The sequence below is a fragment of the Labrus mixtus genome, chromosome 20 (genome assembly GCF_963584025.1).
Source record: "Labrus mixtus chromosome 20, fLabMix1.1, whole genome shotgun sequence".
NCBI lineage: Eukaryota > Metazoa > Chordata > Actinopteri > Labriformes > Labridae > Labrus > Labrus mixtus.
This window is the reverse complement of record NC_083631.1, coordinates 9,136,000-9,157,626: the sequence shown is the minus strand read 5'-3', so window position 1 is coordinate 9,157,626 and position 21,627 is coordinate 9,136,000. Positions and strand designations below refer to the sequence as shown.

At 43.9% G+C, this 21,627-nt stretch overlaps 2 protein-coding genes across 3 annotated transcripts; both read left to right on the top strand.

The window, feature by feature from the left end:
* Nucleotides 1–688: 688 nt before the first annotated feature.
* Nucleotides 689–13,194, top strand: mapk3 (mitogen-activated protein kinase 3). Its single transcript, XM_061065933.1, has 9 exons — nt 689–1,103; nt 3,248–3,430; nt 4,346–4,535; nt 6,870–6,986; nt 7,204–7,318; nt 7,624–7,752; nt 7,863–7,972; nt 8,206–8,334; nt 9,453–13,194. The coding sequence occupies exons 1-8, from the start codon at nt 892–894 to the stop codon at nt 8,323–8,325; spliced, it is 1,176 nt and encodes a 391-aa protein (XP_060921916.1). The 5' UTR covers nt 689–891; the 3' UTR covers nt 8,326–8,334; nt 9,453–13,194.
* Nucleotides 13,195–15,735: 2,541 nt separating this feature from the next.
* gdpd3a (glycerophosphodiester phosphodiesterase domain containing 3a) lies at nt 15,736–21,037 on the top strand. Of its 2 annotated transcripts, XR_009665717.1 has the most exons (11): nt 15,736–16,172; nt 16,815–16,857; nt 17,280–17,415; nt 17,535–17,580; nt 17,731–17,849; nt 19,029–19,118; nt 19,251–19,384; nt 19,989–20,048; nt 20,173–20,224; nt 20,335–20,712; nt 20,859–21,037. XR_009665717.1 is itself a non-coding variant. In XM_061026640.1 (10 exons), exons 1-10 carry the CDS (start codon nt 16,034–16,036, stop codon nt 20,461–20,463), a joined length of 948 nt encoding a protein of 315 aa, XP_060882623.1. In that variant the 5' UTR covers nt 15,736–16,033; the 3' UTR covers nt 20,464–21,037. The 2 variants fall into 2 exon arrangements, 1 of the variants encoding a protein (XP_060882623.1); XM_061026640.1 differs by having other exon boundaries at nt 20,335–21,037.
* Nucleotides 21,038–21,627: the final 590 nt, after the last annotated feature.

Sequence of the window (21,627 nt, the reverse complement as noted above, 5' to 3'; positions counted from 1 at the left end):
CTTTTTGACAAATAGTCTTATCTATTTTTTTTATGATGCTAATTATATATTTAAAAAATATGAAGGCATTTCAACTGAGACTTTAGCAGGTAAACCGAATTTATGATGCCATAAAAAGGGGCCAATGTCTACGCCCGAATTTCCCCTCTGGGGATCAATAAAGTATTATCATAGAAAGTGTTATTCATGTCATGTTACTGGCTAGATGTTTATTTTTATATTTATCACTCATGTGCATGCTGTTCTTGACTTTTTACTGATGCAATCAATAATTTCCACTCTGCAGGATCAATTAAGGATCCTCTAATCTTCTCTTATCTCATGGTACTCTGGATATGAGGATGTTCACCACAAAAACATAAACATTGAAGTGCATAATAACCGAATAAATACATTATATATAATATATATATAATATATAAATTATAAATAAATAATATTTACAGTCTATATGATTATAACGCGTGTTATTCTTTTTTTTATATCAGGCAGCGTGGAACATGTTTGGACACGCCCACTCGTGGCTGCTGCATGTTTATTCTGCAGATTGCGTTTCTTTCGATGTGTCGATTGGAGCCGAGCGGGCGGCGCGTCATCACATTGACGTGACTCCGCCCTCCCGAGTCACTCCGGTTATCACATCAAACGCACCCGTGTTACCGTAGTTTGGCACGCGCATTTACGCTCGGTGCTGAGACTAAATCCGCGCTCGCGCACGAAATCCATTTACTCTCCGGTAGTAAGAGGCCCCTCACCGTGTCGATTCTCTCCGTCTATCAGACGATCCTCCCGGTTAGACCCCCCCTCTGTCAGACGGTGACTCGGCCTGAGAGCGGCGGAGGTCCCTCGGTGAAACTCTCTGACGGAGCAGGACCGCTTTGTGGAGGAAGAATGGCGGATTCGAGCAGCACCGCAGCGGCCGGGGCCGAAGCCTCCAACAGCGCCGCTGCTGCTGCCGGGGCGGCGGGCAAGGCTGCGCCCGATGCACCGCCCGCTGCTGCGGCAACAACGAAGACCGAGACCGTGAAGGGCCAGAACTTTGACGTGGGACCCCGCTACACGAACCTCGCGTACATCGGGGAGGGGGCTTACGGGATGGTCTGGTGAGTGCAGCTTGACGTCTCTGTTGGGCCACCGTAGATTTAAATCACCAGCGCTAGCTAACATAAGCTGTTTGTTAGCTGACAGTGTAAACCAGCTAACAGTTTGAGTTGTTTTCACTAAGCAGCGCCATGTTCACGTTAATGTAATCATGATGTGTGTTTGTAAAACTCTCTCACAAACACAAACATCTCCTGCTGGGGTTAGCATGCTAACAGGTAGCTTCAGGCGTGGCTACCAGATTTTCAGGAAACAAGATTGGGAGTGATTGCGCAGGACGGAGTTTGATATCTGAAGAGAAATGTTTTGCAGACTGAATTTGATCAACAGATTTGATTTAGTTGTCATGGTGACCATTCCCTTTATCCAGAGTCCGAGTCCCCAAACACTTTGAGGTGTCCTTCTGTTTCTGATCGGTAAACATTGAGCCTGCAGCAGAGCTGCCGCAGAGGCTCCGTGTCGGAAGAGTCCGTTTTAACGGGGCCTCTGCTCGAGTTATCTGATCTGCAGACCTGTGTGGACTTGTTAAAACAACCCTGTTGCATTGACATCGACGCCAAGTCATCGCCGTGAAAGAGGCTGAGCTGCTGCAAACACGATGAGATGAGACAGCGCTGCGTGCCACTGCAAAGTGGATGGAAGCGTGAGAGCTCGTCCCACACATGGATCACTGTCACTTTCCCACAGCTGTGTGAGACAGCACGGGGCTGTTTGTTTGTGTCATCGTGGTCACGTGATTTCACCATTGCAGCACTTGATGTTTGTAAACAGAGTCGACACCCACTGGTTGATTCACTTACAGGAAATCAATGAGAGTTTAATGCTGCCATTAAAATCTGCTTCAAACCTGCGTGTTCATCGTAGTCCAGTGGATCCATCCACTGCTGTTTGTTATGTCACGCTGTTTCACGGGGCTGTGAGCATGCCCAGTGTATGCAGCTAGTGCAACAACTAAAATACAGAAGGAGAGATTGGGTTCGACTGTGTTTCCTGCTTCCTGTGTTAAAGTATCACACTTGGGGATATTTTTCAAACTTTGTCCGCTCAGCGATGATGATGCTGTGTCATGATTTAGGCCCCGAAACCCAAAACAGTGAACTGCTCTTAACTCAACCCGATCTCCTTCTACACCCACCTACATCAGCACTTCCTCTGCGCCTACACTCAGATCGACACCCACAGTTATCACAACAAACAGCCACACACATTTTAGTAAGACTTGTTTGCCTCCACGTACTGGAGATGGTCTGTTAAGACTTTGAGAAGCTTCCTGTTAGCACAGTTATTGGTATAACCATTGTGTGTGATTAAGAGAGAGACACAATACTAGAAAAATCAAACAATATCGATACCTGTTTGATACCTCGGCAACCAATAAGAGAAGTCCTGGGCACCTAATGCACAAAGACGTCATTTGCATCGTTCTTATGATCTATGAAATGTTAAAATTTTTCTACTTTGTTTTTAAGAAGCAACCTGTACATGGCACCTGTGGCTCAGTGGTAGAGTCGGTCGTCTCTCAGCTGAAAGGTCCGGGGTTCGATCCCCAGCTCCTGCAGCCACATGTACGATGTGCCCTTGGGCAAGGCACTTAACCCCAAGTTGCTCCCACTGCTTCAGCGGCAGTGTGTGAATGTGTATGAATGGATTAGTTAATGCAGATGGACTCTTTACTCAGCAGTGTGTGAATGTGTAGCTGTGACCTGCGGTGTAAAAGCGCCTTGAGTAGTCCGAAGCCTAGTAAGGCGCCACTGGTACAGACATTTCTAAGCGTCACTTTGCATCTTTTTGACGCTCCAGAAGGACTCGAGAAAAGTCTGAATTCTCTCTCTCTCAACAGTATTTCTTGCGTGAGTTTTTGTTTTAAAAATTTGACCAAAGAGGGGCGCTGGAGTCCTAGCAGTTAGGTCGCTCCACATGCACGGAGGGTGTAGGCCTCCAAGCTGGCGACCCGGGTTCAAGTCCAGCCTGTGGCTCCTTCATGTCATTCCGTACTCTTGTCTCCTCAGTTTCCTTCCCACTGAGCTAGCTTCTGTATTTTGGAAACAATTGATCATTAGATAACAGAGATTTTATCAAAGTGTTGAACATTTTGTCCGCTGTACCTTGACTTCTGTTTTTCACGTTTCCCCTCCTCCTCGTCCAGCTCCGCGATGGACAACGTGAGGAGCCAGCGCGTCGCCATCAAGAAAATCAGCCCGTTTGAGCACCAGACGTACTGTCAGCGCACACTCCGAGAAATCAAGATCCTGCTGCGTTTCCACCACGAGAACATCATCGGCATCAACGACATCCTGCGAGCGCGGCACATCGACAACATGAGGGATGTGTATCCTTTTAACGCTCTACAGGACGTCCGCTGGTCGTAGGGCTCCAAACTAAAAATGAACCAGACTGTTAGAAAGAGTTGAACTCATTTTAAAAGAAAAGCTGCAGACGTTTCAAAAGAATGCATGTTTGTTGTTCGGCCATGTTGCAGAAAACTGAGCGGCCTCGCTTGAAGAGTCTCTTGATTTATTGTAGCAGCTTGTTGTTTTTTTTCAACTTATTTTTTATTTAAATTTTTGGCACAGTACAGAATAAAGAAATAGCATGAAAACAAAACAAAAACGACGACTACAAAGGAAAAAAAAAACAGAAAAACACCCATACAAGACACCCTGCCCTCGGTAAGGTTAAGATAAAGGTGAAGAGTCTCTTGATTTATTGCAGCAGCTTGTTGTTGTTTTTTTTTCATTTTGGATGTTTGGCTTTTTGAAATCTGCTGTGGCTTCACCTGCTCCGAAGATGATTGCAGGAATTGTGTCCGAGTGGTGAGATCAAAAGTGAACAAATAAACAAGAAGTTATTAATCTAGATTTCACTCCCAGACGAGACGCAGTGGAGCTTCAGGATCTGAAAATGTAATAAGGTGAAACTCTTAAGAGGCGGTTATACTCGACCTGATGTTTCTGTCTGCACCGGATACATTCAGGGGGAATAGAAATCTTCCAATTGATCGTAGTGGTTTAGGATTACATTTCTAACACAGCATGAAGAGTTCTGTTTCACATCATTGAAGCGTTTTAGACATGCTGCCATATTTCAGAGTTTAAATGTTGAAAGCTTCTGTGAACTTCTGCTGCTGAATAATTAAGCACACATTTTGTAACGGCGCTCAAGAGAGGTCTGTGAGTGTCTCGTGGCGTCCGTGAGATGTGGTTCAGCTCCGTGGTTATCCTCCTTGACAGCCCCCTCCCTTCAGCTACATCGTGCAGACTCTGATGGAGACCGACCTGTACAAGCTGCTGAAGAGTCAGCGGCTGAGCAACGACCACATCTGCTACTTCCTCTACCAGATCCTGAGAGGCCTCAAGTACATCCACTCTGCCAACGTGCTGCACCGCGACCTCAAGCCCTCCAACCTGCTCATCAACACCACCTGCGACCTCAAGGTGGGCTCACACACACACACACACACACACACACACACACACACACACACACAGCAGGATCATTGAGGGACCTTATTGTTTGGTTTGGAGCATTTTATTGATGCTCTTGTGTATGAATGTAAAGATTCATCTCGAGGGCAGTTACAAATCGATTCAAAGGGGTCAAAGTTCACGTTGGTACTCTGACCAATTAATTGCGATACGATATTTAGAAATTGAGGACGCACCATCGTCTTTTAAATCGGAGGTGTGGAAGCATTTTGGCGTCCCCGAGACAGGAAATGAAAGAGGTGAGAAGATAACAGACGAGACAAAAACTGTGTGCAGATATTACAAGAAGACAGAGAACTACACAAATATCACAACCAACATGATGCAGCATTTAATCCACACCACAACGAGAATCTCCAATCACCTCCCCTCGTTGAGAGAAAAAAACATTAAAAGGCCAAACCACACTGATAAGCGGGTTAGCAGCCTCACTCGCTCAAACGAGTGCAAGAGCCAAAGAGATAACGAGGTGCATTAGTGCTTTCATGAAAAAATTAAAGGAATCTTTTTCAGACATAATTTGTCTTTACTCTCATTTAGTAAAATAAATCTTGAGAGAATCTTATCTAGAGAAGTGAATCGTTAAGTCCCTACTCTTGTGGTAGATGTTATATTGTTACAGTAGTGCACATTGAAAACCTGCAGACATATGTCTCTGTGGTTCAGAGTTCATACATGAAGTCCGGGTACAAACTCGATGAGTCCATTGTGTCCTTTTTTTGCATCAAACAAAACTAAAACTTTCTGCACTGCATCCAAAAATAATCAGTTTTTTATCTGAATTTATTGACATGTTTTACAGCAAATGTTGCAAAGTCTTGTTTGCAATTTAAAATGTTCGAGGCTGTCGTTCTCTGAGGCGGGGTCCCGGGTTTGAGTCCCACCTGTGGCTCCTCTCCTGCATGTCATTCTCTCTCTTGATCTCTCTCTCTCTCTCTCTCTCTCTCTCTCTCTGATGTCAGACTCTAGCCTCTGTCCTGTTTTAATTAAAGGCATACTAAGCCCCAAAATAAATCTTAAAGAAGATGTAAAATACAAATACAAAAGTTTTGCTCGTCATTGAACCGGATCTTGTGGGCGGGGCTTAAGATGTGAGAAACTTTGTAAGGGTTGTGCAAACATTTCATGGTGATCTTATCTTGTTTTTATCTTTTCCTGTTAGAAGTTGTGTTTTATGCCGGTCTGTAATATATGAAGTTGTGTTTCTTTGACATGTGTATCTCTGCATGTCGATTGTTTTTATTGTTTTTATTCATTGATTCTGCTGAGAGTGCAGCACTCAGGGCGCACTCACAGGAGGCCCAGTTGTCCCGTATTGTGCTGAAGCATGATCGTACCGTGTCGTTGTTTTTAGTTAACTGTTAGTAACCATTTAGTTTTTTTAACATTGCTCCCTGCAGAAAGTTCCCTCAGCTCTCTGCACGCTTGAGAAGAATGTCAGGAATGTGTCTGATGGATCGGCCCTTTCCTCTGACTCAAACACTTTGTTCTGTTCAGTGTCGGCTCAGACTCAGGAGCCTGGCTGCATGTTTCATATCTCGTGTTGTTGAAGATGAATATTTACTTATTAATCAACAGATGTCTGTAATGATGTCACTCCGTCTCCTCCTCCACTCTGATGAATATTCATGTTTACTGACTGAGGAATGTGTGACGTGTTGGTCGTCCATCTGTTTGTTACATCTCTGCTCTCTGCAGACCACAAGAGGAACCATTCAGGGCACTGGGGCTCCTGAAATGCATTCTGGGAAATGTTAGGAAAGCACAAACGGATATTTTGCAAACATCCCTCGATTAGACGATCATGTGGGCGGAGTTAAAGAACAAATAGAACAAAGGCAGCACAGGTCGAAGCTACTTCTGATCGACCAACTACTTACTTAATTCTCTTCACAGTAAATAAAGACTTTTATTTTGTTAAGTTCAGGAGGATTTAAGGTTAAACAAAATTATTCTTATATTTATAAATATTTCGTAAACATCGACAAAGTAACAACATTTACTTTACTTTTTTTTTTTGGAGCATGAAACGGGAAGAATGAACTTTGCACCTTCAAAATAAAAGCTCTGTATGTTGCTGTACATTTCTTGCACTTTGGTCGTTTGATTAAATTAAAAATGAAATTTCAAAGATGCCGAGGAAATGAAGCTCGAGAACAGCATGACAACGAGCCCTCTAGTTTTCTGGTTTGAGGTCAAACATAAGTGTGGAGCGTCACTCGTAAACCATCTGCCAATGTGTGATGTGTGTCTTGACCTCTGACCCCTCTCTGTCGCCCTCAGATCTGTGACTTTGGCCTGGCGAGGATAGCCGACCCGGAGCATGACCACACGGGTTTCCTGACCGAGTACGTGGCCACGCGCTGGTACAGAGCTCCAGAGATCATGCTCAACTCGAAGGTAGGCGTCAAATGTCATGGGGGTGCAATGGGGGGAGTGATCCCGCGCTCTGTCCTGTCTTCAGAGTTAGTAACAGAGGCGATACAAAGAGCTACAGACTCGCCTATAAAAAGATGGACAACATGTCGGCTCCTTGAAAGAGAAGCCAAAACATTCAGATGTCCCCCGTGCTGACCAGCTGCTCCTTGTTTCCTTTCTGTGTGTGCTCTCGTCTCAGGGTTACTCCAAGTCCATCGACATCTGGTCAGTGGGCTGCATCCTGGCTGAGATGTTGTCCAACCTGCCTCTCTTTCCCGGCAAACACTACCTGGACCAGCTCAACCAGATCCTGGGTGAGGAAAAAAAAACAGGTCTCTCCTGTCCAAGAAATAATGTTTACCCTGTGCAGATATTTCAAGCATCGAGAAAATCATAAATGTTGAGCATCCCTCCTGAGGTTCTCGTGTTGTCCTCCATATTTGTTTACCAAGGTGACCTTTAATCACATTTAATTCAGCACTTAAAAACAACATTTGCAGCGATTTAACCCTGAAAAACTCAAAACTGACATTTTATAGTTTAGGTTTCTCTCGTACAAAAGCACAGATACAACAAGTTCTCAGCCGTTATTTAAAGATGTCTGTCTTTCTGTGTTCAGGCGTCCTCGGCTCTCCGTCTCAAGAGGATCTGAACTGCATCATCAACATGAAGGCGAGGAACTACCTGCAGGCGCTGCCGCCCAAAGACAAGGTCCCGTGGGAGAAGATCTTCCAGGCGGACTCAAAGGGTGCGACCTCATCCCGTTTCTCTGACTCTGTTCTCCTCTGATGTTTGTTCTTCTGCACAACCCCGCTGTCTGATCTTTAACCGAAGCTCTCGTTGAATTTCTGAACGCAGTTCTGGACCTGCTGGGCCGCATGTTGACCTTTAACCCCATCAAGCGCATCAGCGTGGAGGAGGCTCTGGCTCACCCGTACCTGGAGCAGTACTACGATCCCACCGATGAGGTACGCGTCCTGATCATGACCCCTTAAAGAGAATGATTCCAGTTATGACATCATCACTTAACAAAGATTAAAGACACTGTTACCTTCTGTTTTCATGAGTTTTGAAATCAAAATCTGAAGTTTGTGTTACAATATGTTGTCCTAATGACACCTGAGGGTTTGACTGATACCTGACTTTATTATTTAAAGCTTAAATTAAGTTTTATTTTGTGTGTGTGTGTGTGTGTGTGTAGCCGGTAGCAGAGGAGCCCTTCACCTTCTCCATGGAGCTGGACGACCTCCCCAAAGAGAAGCTGAAGGAGCTGATCTACGAGGAAACGGCTCGTTTCCAGGCAACCTACCAGGGCTCCTGAGACACACAGGTACGGGACAGCGACACTCGAGAGGTTTCTGTAAAAGATTCAGAACTTAAAGGAGATTATTCCTGACGTTGGATGGCTTGTTATAATATCATCCGGAGTGTTTTGGTGCTAAACCACTAGATGTCAGTGGAGCACAGGCGTTGAACTCAAATGTCACTGAGGACTCTCAAACTCAGAACCTCTTCAGCCTGTTTGCCTTTGTAGAAAAAGTGTGAATGAATCAAACTGTGAGAGCAGAAATGATCCACACACAGAAAAGCTCGATGTGGAGTCCATAAACAAAAATTTAAAAAACCTGCTAGTGTTGTAGTACTTGAGTTCGGTCTTGGTCTTAAAACTTTTTGAAGGTCTCGTCTCAGAATCGAAAGCATTTTGACTCGGTCTCAGACTGAGTGGACTCGAGATTCTAAATCAAGGCCGGTCTAGACCACCACTGATATTTTTGCTATTTTTCCACTTCATTACTGAGACTTAGAATTTAAAAACGGATAGCAGGTAACACTTTTAGAGAGTTGATGTTATGAACATCAGTAACATCGTTAGAGCTGTACATTAAAGGCTTTATATGTGATTTTTTTGATCCAGCAGATGTCACCCTTGAGCACCAGCATGAAACCAAAACAACTCGCGCTGCATTGTTGTGTTAGCATGCTAATGCTAGTGATCTTTATTATGCTCGTATCTCCACACTGCATGTAAATTTACCTGAAATGAGCGTGATCTAGAAACACAGTTAAGCAGTGAGTACAGTATGTTATTCTTCTTTTCTCTAGTCCCTCAATTAAACAACTTTTATACGCAAGGGGAGGAGTCAGCCAGCCGTCCCGACGATGTAAACAAAGTGAAGATAGGACTCTGAAAACTCTGAAAACATCACAGACAGTGGGACTCGGGTGTTACACCCATTGTAGACAGTCATGACTCACAGAGTTATTTTCAGAGGATATACTTGATTTCTATTATATTTAAGTATTGTATGTCCCCTTTAAGGTTCTCGTCCCTCTGTCACATGTTGTTGTTATTGTTCAGTACAAGTCATCACTTTTAGGATGTGTCCATGTGGCTGAATCCTTGTTTAACTTATTTTTCTTTCCTCCCTCTTTTTTTTCTTCTTTTAGCCCTAAAGGTTGACGAAGCCACGCTGAGGCTTGGAACAAGAAGACCGCCCCCTCCCCCCTAACGTTGCGCTAAAAACAAAAGAAAAAAATGCATCTTCAAGAAAGCAACAAAAAGAGAAAAATATGAACATTTAACAGCTTTTCTTTCCATTTCTACTGCAAGAGAGCTGCGGGTCACTTCTGCTCTCTCTCCTCTCACCTCACCTTTGTTACCTGTTCCATCTTTCCCCGTCTGCAGTAACTCCTCCCCCTCCTCCTCCTCCATCAGACGTCTTTCTTTCCTCCTGCTGCTGCGTCCTCTCTCTCCTCTCTGTCACTCCCTCTCGTGTGGAAACACAAACTGCTGTATTAACCGACATCATAACGCTCTGTGTGAAGAACAACCTGGAGGACTCGAGGGCTAACAGAACGGGGAAGCTAACCGGGTGTGTTCATGTATATACAAATGCATATAGAAGCTTTTTTTTTTCTTTGTTGGTCTTTTTTCGAGTGCTTGTTGCCGTTTTTTGTTCGTTGTTTACGTGTTTGCGGATCCGCTCGGGGTCGTCTCTGTTTGGTTTCTATCTGCTTTAACTTTTCTGAAATTTTGATTTTCGAGGTGAACGTTGGATGTGTTTACCGGCATGTTGGCGGCTTTAGAAGATTCCTTTTGCTGTCGCTTTCTCTGAAGAAGAATCTTTGTACGATCCTCGTGTGAATGCATGAACTCCCTGAAATGAACCAAAGTGGCTGAGCGATGCAGAAACCAGGCGGGGGCGCCGTCTAAGAAAACATTTTTTTATTATCGTTTTTGAGTTGTTCCTTCAACGCTTCACGTCGACCTAAAAATGTGTTCAAAAGGACGGATTCGGAGAAATCCCTTCACCTGTCGAGGTTTGTTTACATTCATACAGTTCGAACAAATCAGAAAAGAAGATTAGTTTTATTTTCTGGTATTTTAGAGATTTATCAGGAAGTCGTTCGGTCAGTAAGATGTCAAAAATTAAAAAAACACGGGGTTAACGTCGATCAGCGGGGAAATGGCAAAAACCACAACTTGCAGATCATCGGCTTAGTGTCATAGCAGCGAGGAAGGAAAGACAATAATCATGTTTTTAAAAGCTTCAGTCAGAGTCGTTGGTGGTTATTTTAACAGTCGACGGGTACTCGATTCATTCGTTGCAGCTCCATCAGATGGATTCTAATAGATTTCCTGTTTCCTCGGATACAAAAACACTGACATCTCATTTTCCAGAATCCTTCAGGTTTGTTGTTGAGTTTTCTGATTTAGAGTCGACTTAAAACGATTGTTTTGGACACACAGCATTCCCTTATTTTAAGTGTTCCACAAAACCAGCTGATCCAGAGTCAGTATTACATTCCGAGACGAGAGCCGTGTTCTGGACACCTTCAACCTTTACCTCCCCGTCATGACTCTCATTCTTCGTTTCTTCCTCCCCGGAGAGATTCAGAGTCTAACGTCTCTGTGAGGTCGGGGGCAGAAGCTAAACAACGTTAACTTGATGTAGCTTATTTTTTTTAACACACGCGGAGAGAAGAGGAAGTGAACTCTCCAACGGGCTCGATCTGTTCGGCTTCACAGCTGCGTCTCCTCCCAGAGAGTCACAGGAGCTTTTTTCTCCAACAGAGTCAAAGTGTCCTCACATTGATTTAAAAAAAAAAAAAGAAGCTGTTTCTGTTCTTCAATCTCTCAGAAACGTTCGGCCACACCCACATGAAAGTCTCCGTTCTGTAGCGGGGGTCAGTAAAGTCTCCATGTAGTCCCCGCTGCTTAGTTTCTCTGAAAGTCCCAGAGAGAAAGTTCCTGCAGTATTAGTGTGACATTTGAATGAACAGAATCAGATGTCTGCAGACAGTCGTAAATGTTTACAGGAGCAGCTCGTCGTCTTCTGAGGAAACGCTCCATGTTGTTGATTAATGCTGCGACCAAAATGATGACGTTTATAAAGCTGTCAGAATCAAATCACAAACGACATATCCTTAAGGTTAGGTGTGTAGTATTTTAAAGTCCATCCTGCAGTCATCGGACACTTTTAATAATATACCCGAATATATTTATTTTTTCTCCGTAACATGACACAAACAAGTCTGGTTTCCCGACTTGAGGGGATGTTTTGGTGAAATGTGGAAGTCAGACACGGATTTTTCCGACTCTCCAAAATTGTTTCCCACTTTTTTAAGAAGTCCTAAACTCGTACATGACTTGAACGCAGCATAATAATCAACATCAGTGCTGTGACGTCGTTTCTGCTCAAGAACTTTTTATTCCTGATCCAGAAGTTCTTTTTGTTGCTCCAGTTTCCTCTCCTCGTCGCCGCGTCGCTCTGCATGTGTGTCCTGTCTGTGTGCATCGTTCCTGTCGTCTGTTAGCATCTGCAGCCTCCTCTCTGTCGTCTGGATGTGACTTTACTAACCCCCCCCCCTCCCTGCTCCATGGGTCCAGCTCAGTCTGCACTGGTTTTCTTTTTATTTGTTGCACGGGGACCATTAAAGGAAATGGACCAACACATGCACTGGATTCTGACCCGTGACGCTCAAAGACACTGATCTCCTTCTACGTCATCGTCTTGTTTTTCTCAGCCAGCACTCTTGGAGGCTTTTTTCTTTTTCTTTTTGGTGCATGTTGTGATGTAAAATCTTTTTTGCGAAACCTCCTGACTCCCTCCTTGCTTTACTCAAAGGGCTGCCTCCCCCCCACCCTCCTCCTCTTTTCTGTCTGCTTCTCCTCAGTGGGAATGTTAAACCCCGCCTCCTAATCCAGATCACTGACTCTGCTGCCATCAGGAAACTCATCGCCCCCTCCTCCTATAGTCGCTGGAAACTCGCTCCGATCATGTAACCCAATCAGCACGCCTGCACTTTGTCCTCCCAGCCACGCCTCCCCTCCCTCTGAGGTTATCTTTGTCTGTTCCTCCTCGTCGTGCATCCTCCTTCTCGTTCAGCTTTAAGTTTGGTCTGCCGTGTGTGAATACTCATGGATCGTCTGCGTATAAGCATACCTGAATCTGCTCCTCAGCAACATGAAGCCAAGGCTCTTTTTGTCCTGTGTGTGTGTGTGAGTGTGACTGTGTGTTTTCTGAAAGTTTGTACAGCCCTCTCCCTGCAGGATTTACTTTCCTTTTGTTTTCGGGACAACAACAAAAAAAAACAGTCGCAAAAAAACATTTAGTTTGTATATTTTGTGCAGCAGAAAACCCGCCCCTGCTTCCTTTTCTTCTTCTTCTTTCTTCTTCGATCTGCTGCCACACCAAACTTCTCCGACCCTGACGCACTCACACACACTCCCTCTCTTTCCGAGGCGTGTGTCAGTGTGTGTGTGTGTGTGTGTGTGTGTGTGTGTAAACATCCACACAGTCCGGACCAGTCTGTCTTGAGGTTGTTGTTTTTAATTGGCTGTTCTTATTCTTGCTATCGTTGTTATTAAGGTGGGTTGTTGTATTTTATTTTTTACATAAAAGGGAGCTAAAGTTGTATCATTTTTTTTTTTTTAATTATTAGTTTGTTAATAACTGTATTTTTTTTCTTCTCTGTTTTGGGCGTGATTGTTTTTTGGCAGTGTTTGAAATCTTTGCTTTGATTTCCCCCTCAAAGATCTTATTCTAAGGAGTTATTTTAAGAGAAGACAGACGTGCGTTCTTGAGGGTTCTAGTCTGTATATTCTATGGGTATTATGAATTAAACGATTAACAAAGACGCTGAATTATATACATATAATTAAATAAAAGTTCCTGATACTGTTACAGCTCTGTGTGCTTCTGTGTTTTCTTTTTTTTTAAAGGACTCCTGAGGTGACCGTAGAGATGATTGTTCGCAAAGAGACAAAACCACAACGAGGTGATGCAATGACGACAAGACACAAACATCAACCGCTGATTAAAAATAATCCAAAAAGAGAGAGAAAGACAACACTGAGTTATTCAAAACATCTACAAGATATGAAATTAAACACAACTATGAAATTATGAAAAGTTACCTAATGATGCAAAACAACCACAAAGGGGCGCCGGTGGCCTAGTGGTTAGAGTAAAAGTCAAACAGATGTAGGAGGGTTAGGGGACCGGTTATCTGTACCTATCCGGGGTCAACCCAGCAGGTGTCACTGATTGGAATTACCATGGAAACACCGGCCTGCAGGTTTCTCCTAAACAGGGCAGAGCTGCACAAGAAGTCCCTCTGATCGTTACCTTGAAAACACAGCGTTTCATTTTAGGAAGGCGGTGGGGTGAAGTATTTACGCTCCAAGTAATGTATTAAAAAAACTGATTTGACTTTAGTGGATCCCCTTCAGGACAAAGATGTAGGAGTTAATGTTGACCTGGACCGAGAACTGAGATATGGTGCATGTACGTGCATGGGTGTACACAGCTCTACCTCTACCTTTACATGTATGTTATTGCAGACGTTTTCTTTTTTTTTGTCTTCAGATTTTTTCTGATTGTGTAATATTGGCTGGTTGGTGGGTGGCTAGGCTTGGGGGAGCATTAACAAGTGATTGGGTGTGGCGTGGTGTGGGTGTCTCTGTGTTTTGGTATTATGTTTTGGATTTACCTTTTCATTTTTTATTTTGTATTACTGATGATTATATTTATGTTTTGTAAGGACCCCCTCGAAAATGACATGATGCATCTCAAGGGGCTATCCTTGAAATAAATTACAAATTACAAGAAGAGAGAGTCCTGGGAATAAATCTCCCTGTGTGTCCTCTCAGCTGACAGAGAACCAGCTCGTCCTGTTGCGTCCCTCCTGACATGTCTGAGCACAGATTCCTGCTGTTTCCCATCATTCCCAGAGATAGTAGGCATGAGTGAACTAACAGCAGAAATTTCTTCTAATAAATCAAGGACCTGTGTGTCCACAGGGTGGACAGCAGGAGAACAGAAACATCTGGAACGTGATGCTCTCTCTGCCACTTTCACTCACATTTGACCTGAGAGAGGGAGAAACCTCTGGAGCTGCTCCGCACGTCTCTGTGAATAGACCGACAATGTGTTGTGTTGAAAAGCAGCGTTTGTCGCTCCATTGTTTCAAACATTCCTGCTCTGCTTTTGAAGCTGAACAATGCAGCGCAACACTCTGCTGACTTTGTACTGTATATGTTTTTTAAAAAGTTGTGTTTCATATTTGTGGGTCAGAGTTCAGTTTACATTCCTCCTCACAGGAACACGTCCCCTTTGTCAAACACACACACAGGAGGATTATAAGAAACATGCAGAGTCTGATGTATGGAGAGCAAAAGCAGCAGCCACTGCTTATTCTCATGCATTTAGCACTTTTGAGTTAATGTTTAAAAGAAGGTAACAAACCCACTGAGATGAATCTGTTTCACAAGGTTGACCATGACCAAGAGGGTACACGTCTTCATAAACATGACAAGATTAAGAAACTGTTTAAAAACAATTATTTAAAGTCAGGGTTGGTCATTTTCTCCAGATCCACTTTTTAAGATTTTGTTTGAAATTGTCTTTAGGTCCCGACAGAAATTAATAACTCATGTTCTCTGAAAAAGGAACAAAGAGAATCCATCATCTGTAGCAGTTTGCAAGCCTGGAAAAACTTCAACCAATGTCTGCCACGAGGTACCAATCTGATGAACCAATCACGTCACATCATCATCTCTTCATCAACGGTCGGTCGATGACTCAGGCGTCTGAGGTCAGGTGTCTCGGTCTTCTGCTGGACTCAAACTCTGAAATTTAACAAACATGTTAAAAAAGAATCAGTGGAAACTTGGAAGTATATCTGTACACATTCAGACTCATCAGAGACTGCTTCACAAAACATTTATGCACGCTATGATTCTCTCCCATCTCTGCAGCTGTGTCACCTCATGGTCACAGGCAAGTCCATCTGTGACAAAATCCATTAGAGATACAGGAGAAGCATGCATTAAAAATACTGCATAAACATCCCATTGTGATGTACTTGAGGAACAGGGAGAGAAATGTGTTTATTAAAGCACCACAGAAGAAGAAACGCAGGAGGACCTTTGATGTATGTATGCATTCTGGAGTTTTTGGAGTTCCTCCCGGTCACATATAATCTATAAACAAGAAGATTTAGTGTAATCATAACATCAAGAAGTGTGGTGTGAGAGTACAAATGAGCCTGATGCGCACAACAATGAGGAAGATTAAAATAAATCCTGTGAAAATGTTGGCAAACGTTCAGTGAACAGGTATGACACACACACACACAAAGGCATGAGTGTGACAACAGAGTAAAGAGAGAGAGAGAGTATTGCCACAGGCAGGGGAGAGGCCTGACAGAGAGAGAGGGGGAGGTGACCTGCAGGTGACGAGCTGGTGCTTCATTAACAGATCTTTACAGCGCTGAAGGTTTCAGGAGCCTCAAAGTGAAGCTAAAGGAGATTTACTTACTGTCTCGCTCGTCTGTTATTTTCTGGAGTTTCACAGAAAGCGGAGAGAAGTTTGTCCTCGGTCAGAGCTGTGGATCTGATCTCTTCTACCTGATACAGATTTGCAGGATTTATTGGAGACCTGTCTGGGGTTGTGTTTGATCTCTGCGGTGGATCTTGCAGTGGGAGGCTCGGTAGACTTTGTGTTTGTGTTTGTAAGAGGAGGATGAGCAGTTTCCTCTTCTTCATCCTCCCCGCTCTGGGTGGATACGCTCTGACCTCGGTGTACCTGCTGAAGAACCCGCTCGTTCTGCACAGGAGGAAACGCACGGCATTCTACTGCACCCACATCTCACACAGAGGAGGTAAGAGAGGAGGAGGTGCAGCAGGAGCAGGAGCATTCACATACCTCATAGATAAATAAATGTATGGAACAGACTCAGATAGCTGCTGATTGTCGCTACCATGTAAATAAAATAAAGTTCTAATGTGACTGGTTGTAAAAAAAAGTGGAGCTCAAACTTGTTGGACAACATATACACGGCCCAGAGGTTAAAGGTCAGGGACTGAATGAGCTGAGGGGACACCTAGCAGACAGCGAGCAGCTCCCACCTGTCACTCAAAGAGGCCACGCCCCCTAATTCTACATCCCTTTAAGCCTTAATATAATGTAAACAGGTGAGTTGTATAAACATTCAGCCCGTACAGTTGAAGAGAGAAATGAGATCTAGAGACTCAAACTGTTTTTATACCAGACTGTAAACATGTTTATTTTAACATAGAGCTCTATGGAGACTGACTCACTGCAGGAGACAGACTCTAGTGGACACTGGAGGAACTGCAGCTGTAAAGTTGGACATTTTAACATGGGGCTCTATGGAGACTGACTCACTGCAGGAGACAGACTCTAGTGGACACTGGAGGAACTGCAGTTTTTGGAACATGCTTCATTCAGGAGGTTCCTGTATTGTTTAAGAGCGTTAACGAAGCCCTCTGTTTGTTTTCAGGATGTGGAGAGAGGATAGAGAGCACGATGGATGCGTTCACACAGTGAGTGTAAAATCAGGACTTATTTCAAACCCCTAAGCCACAGGTCACAACCCTTATTATACCTTTTTACCTATTATCACTTTTAAGCTTCTTTAAATAGAAACGGGTACGCCAATAAAGACATAAAATAATCAGGACAAAATCGCTGTAAACATGTTTATATCTGCTGTAAAAACTGACATTTTAATATGGATGTGACTTCTGCATCTTTTGGAGGCAGCCTCAAGTGGACACTCGAGGAACTGCACTTCTGTATTTGCTTAATATTTTGTCTGTGCATTTAAAGGGATAGTTGCTGTTTTTTTTCCTAAGTGGGGTTGTATGACGTCATGAGGATCCTGATTGAATTTACACATATCTGCTAAACGGCTCTTTAATGACTCGGTGTTTAATCCCTCCTCCGTCTGTTCCTCTGTCTGCAGTGCCGTTGAGCAGGGCACGCAGATGATCGAGCTCGACTGTCACCTGACACACGACGGACACGTGGTGGTGTCGCACGACGAGAACCTGCTGAGGCAGACCGGACATGACGTCAGCATGTCCTCACTAAACCTACAGGTGGGAGCTCATCATGTACATTTGTATCATAATCATATCCCCTTATGATCCCCAATAAATCTCCTAAGATGTCTTAAATAAAACTGGATCAACAATGTGTCTCATATTTCTGTGTTCAGGACCTTCCTGTGTATAAGGAGAGACTGGAGGTGACGTTTTATGCAGGTGAGTTTCTCCCCTCATTCTTTAACTTTTAATCATTAACAAAACGCCACATAATGAAGAAGTGGGTCAGTGAGACTGTGTGTATCTGTGTGTGTGTCTGTATAGTTTTATAATCTCTGTATTTCGGTCCTGCCTTCCTCCTGTCTGCAGGTCGTTTCAGCAGCGGTGCAGACAGGAAGTTCGCTCTGCTGGAGGATTTGTTCAGGAAGTTCCCTGAGATCCCAGTCAGCATTGAGATCAAAGAGAACAACAGTCAGCTGATTGAAAAGGTGCAGAACACATAAAAAAACATTTCTCTCCTGCTAGTCTCCCCTCCTTTTCCTCGGCTCTTACAAACAGCTGCAGCCAAAACTCTGATCTCATACCATTTTTAAGCTTCTCTACATGATGTCTTGTAGAATCCATTTTAAAAACTCCTTTATACTCTTGTCTGATTTGGCCCTGAGCTGCTCTACCATTTCACCAAAATCGGAGCCTGAGGTATTCAAGAAAAACGTGTTTTTCTGCTTCATGGTCCTGACTTTAAACTATGCATGACTGAGCTATCAGACTTTAAAAACGTCCGGCCTGTAGAAACAAATATTTCAGTTAAAAAAAACACACCTGAAGACGTAGCAAAGAAGCTGCAGGAAGCTTCTTTTAATTCTAAAATGCAAAGCTTTTAACTTTCTTTAACTTTTGTTACTGTTGTCTGTTCTCTCTTGGTAATCCCTGAGGAAAAGTCCCTGAGAGACATGCTTCTCTCACACACACACACACACACACACACACACACACACACACACACACACACACACACACACACACACACACACACACACACACACACACACACACACACACACACACACACAAGCACAAACAAGCTTGTGGAGATGAGTTAGTGGAGAGATGTCAGAGTGAGAGGGGCTGCTGCAAAAGGAGGGGGTGTGGCATCTTGCTGAAGGGCATCTCGGCACTACTCTGGAAGTGATCTGGCCTGGCACCTCTCCAGACCAACTTCCATACTTTGGTCCGCTCAGGGACTTGAACCGGTTTCCCAACCAAAGTCCCCACAGAGTACAGACTGAGCTGCTGCCTCCCTTTTCTCAGGCTTTTTATTCCTGAGTTCAATTGTGGACTGGGATCAACTGGAGTCGATCCCAGCTGTGATTGGTCGAGAGGCGGGGGTTACACCCTGGACTGTTCACCTGTCAATCACAAGGCTGACATTTAGAGACAGACAACCACACTCACATTCACACCTCTGGGCAAGTTAGAGTTTCCAGTTAACCTAACGAGCATGTCTTTGGACTGTGGGAGGAAGCCGGACAGAACTCACACATGCACGGGGAGAACTTCTGTCAGACGGGGATTCAAACCCACCACCGTGCAGCCATGAAAAACGTCTTGTATGAATTCAGTTTTTCTCACATGTATTCCCTCTTCTCGTGCTCTCCTGTGTGCAGGTGTCTGACCTGGTTAAACGCTACAACAGAGACGAGCTCACTGTTTGGGCCTCCGTGAACTCCAACATCATGGAGCAGTGCCGCAGGACGGTAAATGAACCACCAGGGGGAGACAAAGCCACAACTTTTACTGTTAATAACCAGGCAATTTGAAAAGATGTACCTGCTTTGAACAGACAGGTGACCTGTCATGACCTCTGTCTCTCTCGCTCTCTCTTATAGAACGGCTCGATGCCGTACAGCTTCACCATGAGCCGAGGCGTCCTCCTCCTGCTCCTTTTTTACAGCGGCCTGCTGCCCTTTGTGCCTCTGGGGGAGAGTTTACTGCAGTTCTACCTGCCGCACGTCATCAACAGGTGTGTCATCATGTCTCTTACACCTTCAGTGTGTTCATATTCATCTTCATTTCGCATTGCACTGGGACTTCAACCAGCAACCCTCCAGTTCCCAATTCAAGTCCCTGCAGACTGAGATACTAATCTGCTAATCTCAGTAATTCCAAAACATAAACACAAATGACAAAAAACTAAACAGCAACAACTAACAAAAGAGAAGAAAGAGGTTACTCAATGAGAGTGGACAAAGATAAGATAGGAAATTATTTTTTCAAGTTATTATTTTTGGGCCAATTTCCCCTCAGACAGCTGAAGAGAAACAGGACATGTTGGGAGGAGAGAGAGGGGGGGACGACATGTATGCAGCAAAGGGTAGAGGTCGGATTCGAACCCCCGGCCACTGCAATGAGGACTATAACCTCTGTACACGGGGCGAGTGACATATCCACCACACCAGTAGGAAAGAAAAAAGATGAACATAAATCAAACTAAAATAACACAAAGGGGAGAAATAAAGTGATAATTCTCTGATGTTGTACATTGAATGTATGACATGACAGTTATGTCTGTTTCTCTCTCTCTGCTCTCTCTGCTCTCTCTCTCTCTCTCTCTCTCTCTGCTGCAGGACGTTCATCCCTGAGAAACGCATCCTGAGGAACAGACTGATCATCTCTCTGTTGGAAACGTGCGTACACTTTACCAAACATTGGGCATCATTTCATGCAGAAAATTCACATTTAGGGGAAGAAATGATGCTGTTATTGTAAAAATGAAATCATTATTATTATTTATTCACTCTGTTATTCCAGAGTAACAATGAGGAAAAGTCTGTTCAATCACCTCGCAGCCCGAGGGATTCAGGTAAGAAGTTCTTAAATTTTAATTTCAGATATATTTCATGATTTGAATCCTCTGTTTAGTTAGTTCACCGACACAGACATCGGACTGACTGTGGTGTCCGTCACCTGCAGGTTCATCTGTTTGTGTGTAATGAAGAAGAGGACATAAAGGCTGCGTTCGAAGTCGGGGCCACCGGGGTGATGACCGACTATCCAACTCTTCTGTCGAGTTACCTCAGCAGGAACACAAACCAGAGCTGAGCCCTGACACATCGAGAACTACAACACACTCAGGAAACAGCAGCTCTAAGAAAAAGAAACTGTGAAAGAGAAGAAACACAAGGAAACTGTGAGTCCCCTCGTGTGACTGTCAGACTTGTTGGACAACACGAACACGGCCCAGAGGTTAAAGGTCAGGGACTTAATGAGCTGAGGGGACACCTAGCAAACAGCTAGCAGCTCCCACCTGTCACTAAAAGAGGCCACGCCCCCTAATTCTACATCCAAAATGTAAGAGGAACAAAACTGTCTCTTATCTCAAACCTCAAACTGTGTTGATAGATTTGTCTTTTATCTTGTCTTTGTGACGGCCTCCACCAACAGTCTGTTGAGTGTTAAAGACATACACACTCATTTCCTTTCATTTCTGTCCTTAGTTTGCACAAAGTGAAGCTGTGATTGGAGCTGGAGTTGATCATTAACCGGGTGATCTGTGTCGCCTGACGTCTCTTTTCTCCTGATAAGAGAGATAACGTGACTTTGTTTTGACTCACTGATTTTATATTCGATCAGAAAACGCTGATTTTAAGAAATAAAGAACCTGGAGTAACGTTCATTTTATGCTTTTGTATCTTTATTTCTACATTTGATTGGTGGAAGAAAATGATGTTTCTAAGCTGTGTCGTGCATCAGGGTTCATTAAATCTCCTCTTCTGGATGTTTCACACTAAAAGAGTTTTTTTTTTTTCCGTGTGCACAATAAGCCTCACCTGTGTCCTTATTTTTCCCAGGCTGCGTTCAAAGTCCGACCACTCTGCTGTGATAATAATCAACCTCTCTGTTGGAGGAAACAAAGGCTGTATTTTGCTGCCCTGCTCGGCCGTGTGACAGTGAATTAATGGCACATAAGTGGATCAGTGGATGCAAAGAGCAAAGGTTTGAATTAGTGACCCAGAAGAGAAATAAGGTTCTTGTGATCGCAGCCTCGACCTCAGCTGCCGCTAACGACACAGAAAGCGCGATCAGTCACATTGTCCGAAGTATGGGTGAAGTGGTGTTGGATTAAAACATGCTGGGACTAAATAGTGTAAAAATACAACGTTATGATGCAAAAACATGCAAGAAATCTGAGATAATTAGTTTAATTTAATCAGGAACAGTTTGACAGATGATTGTTTGAAACTTTTCTCAGCAGAGAGATAAAAA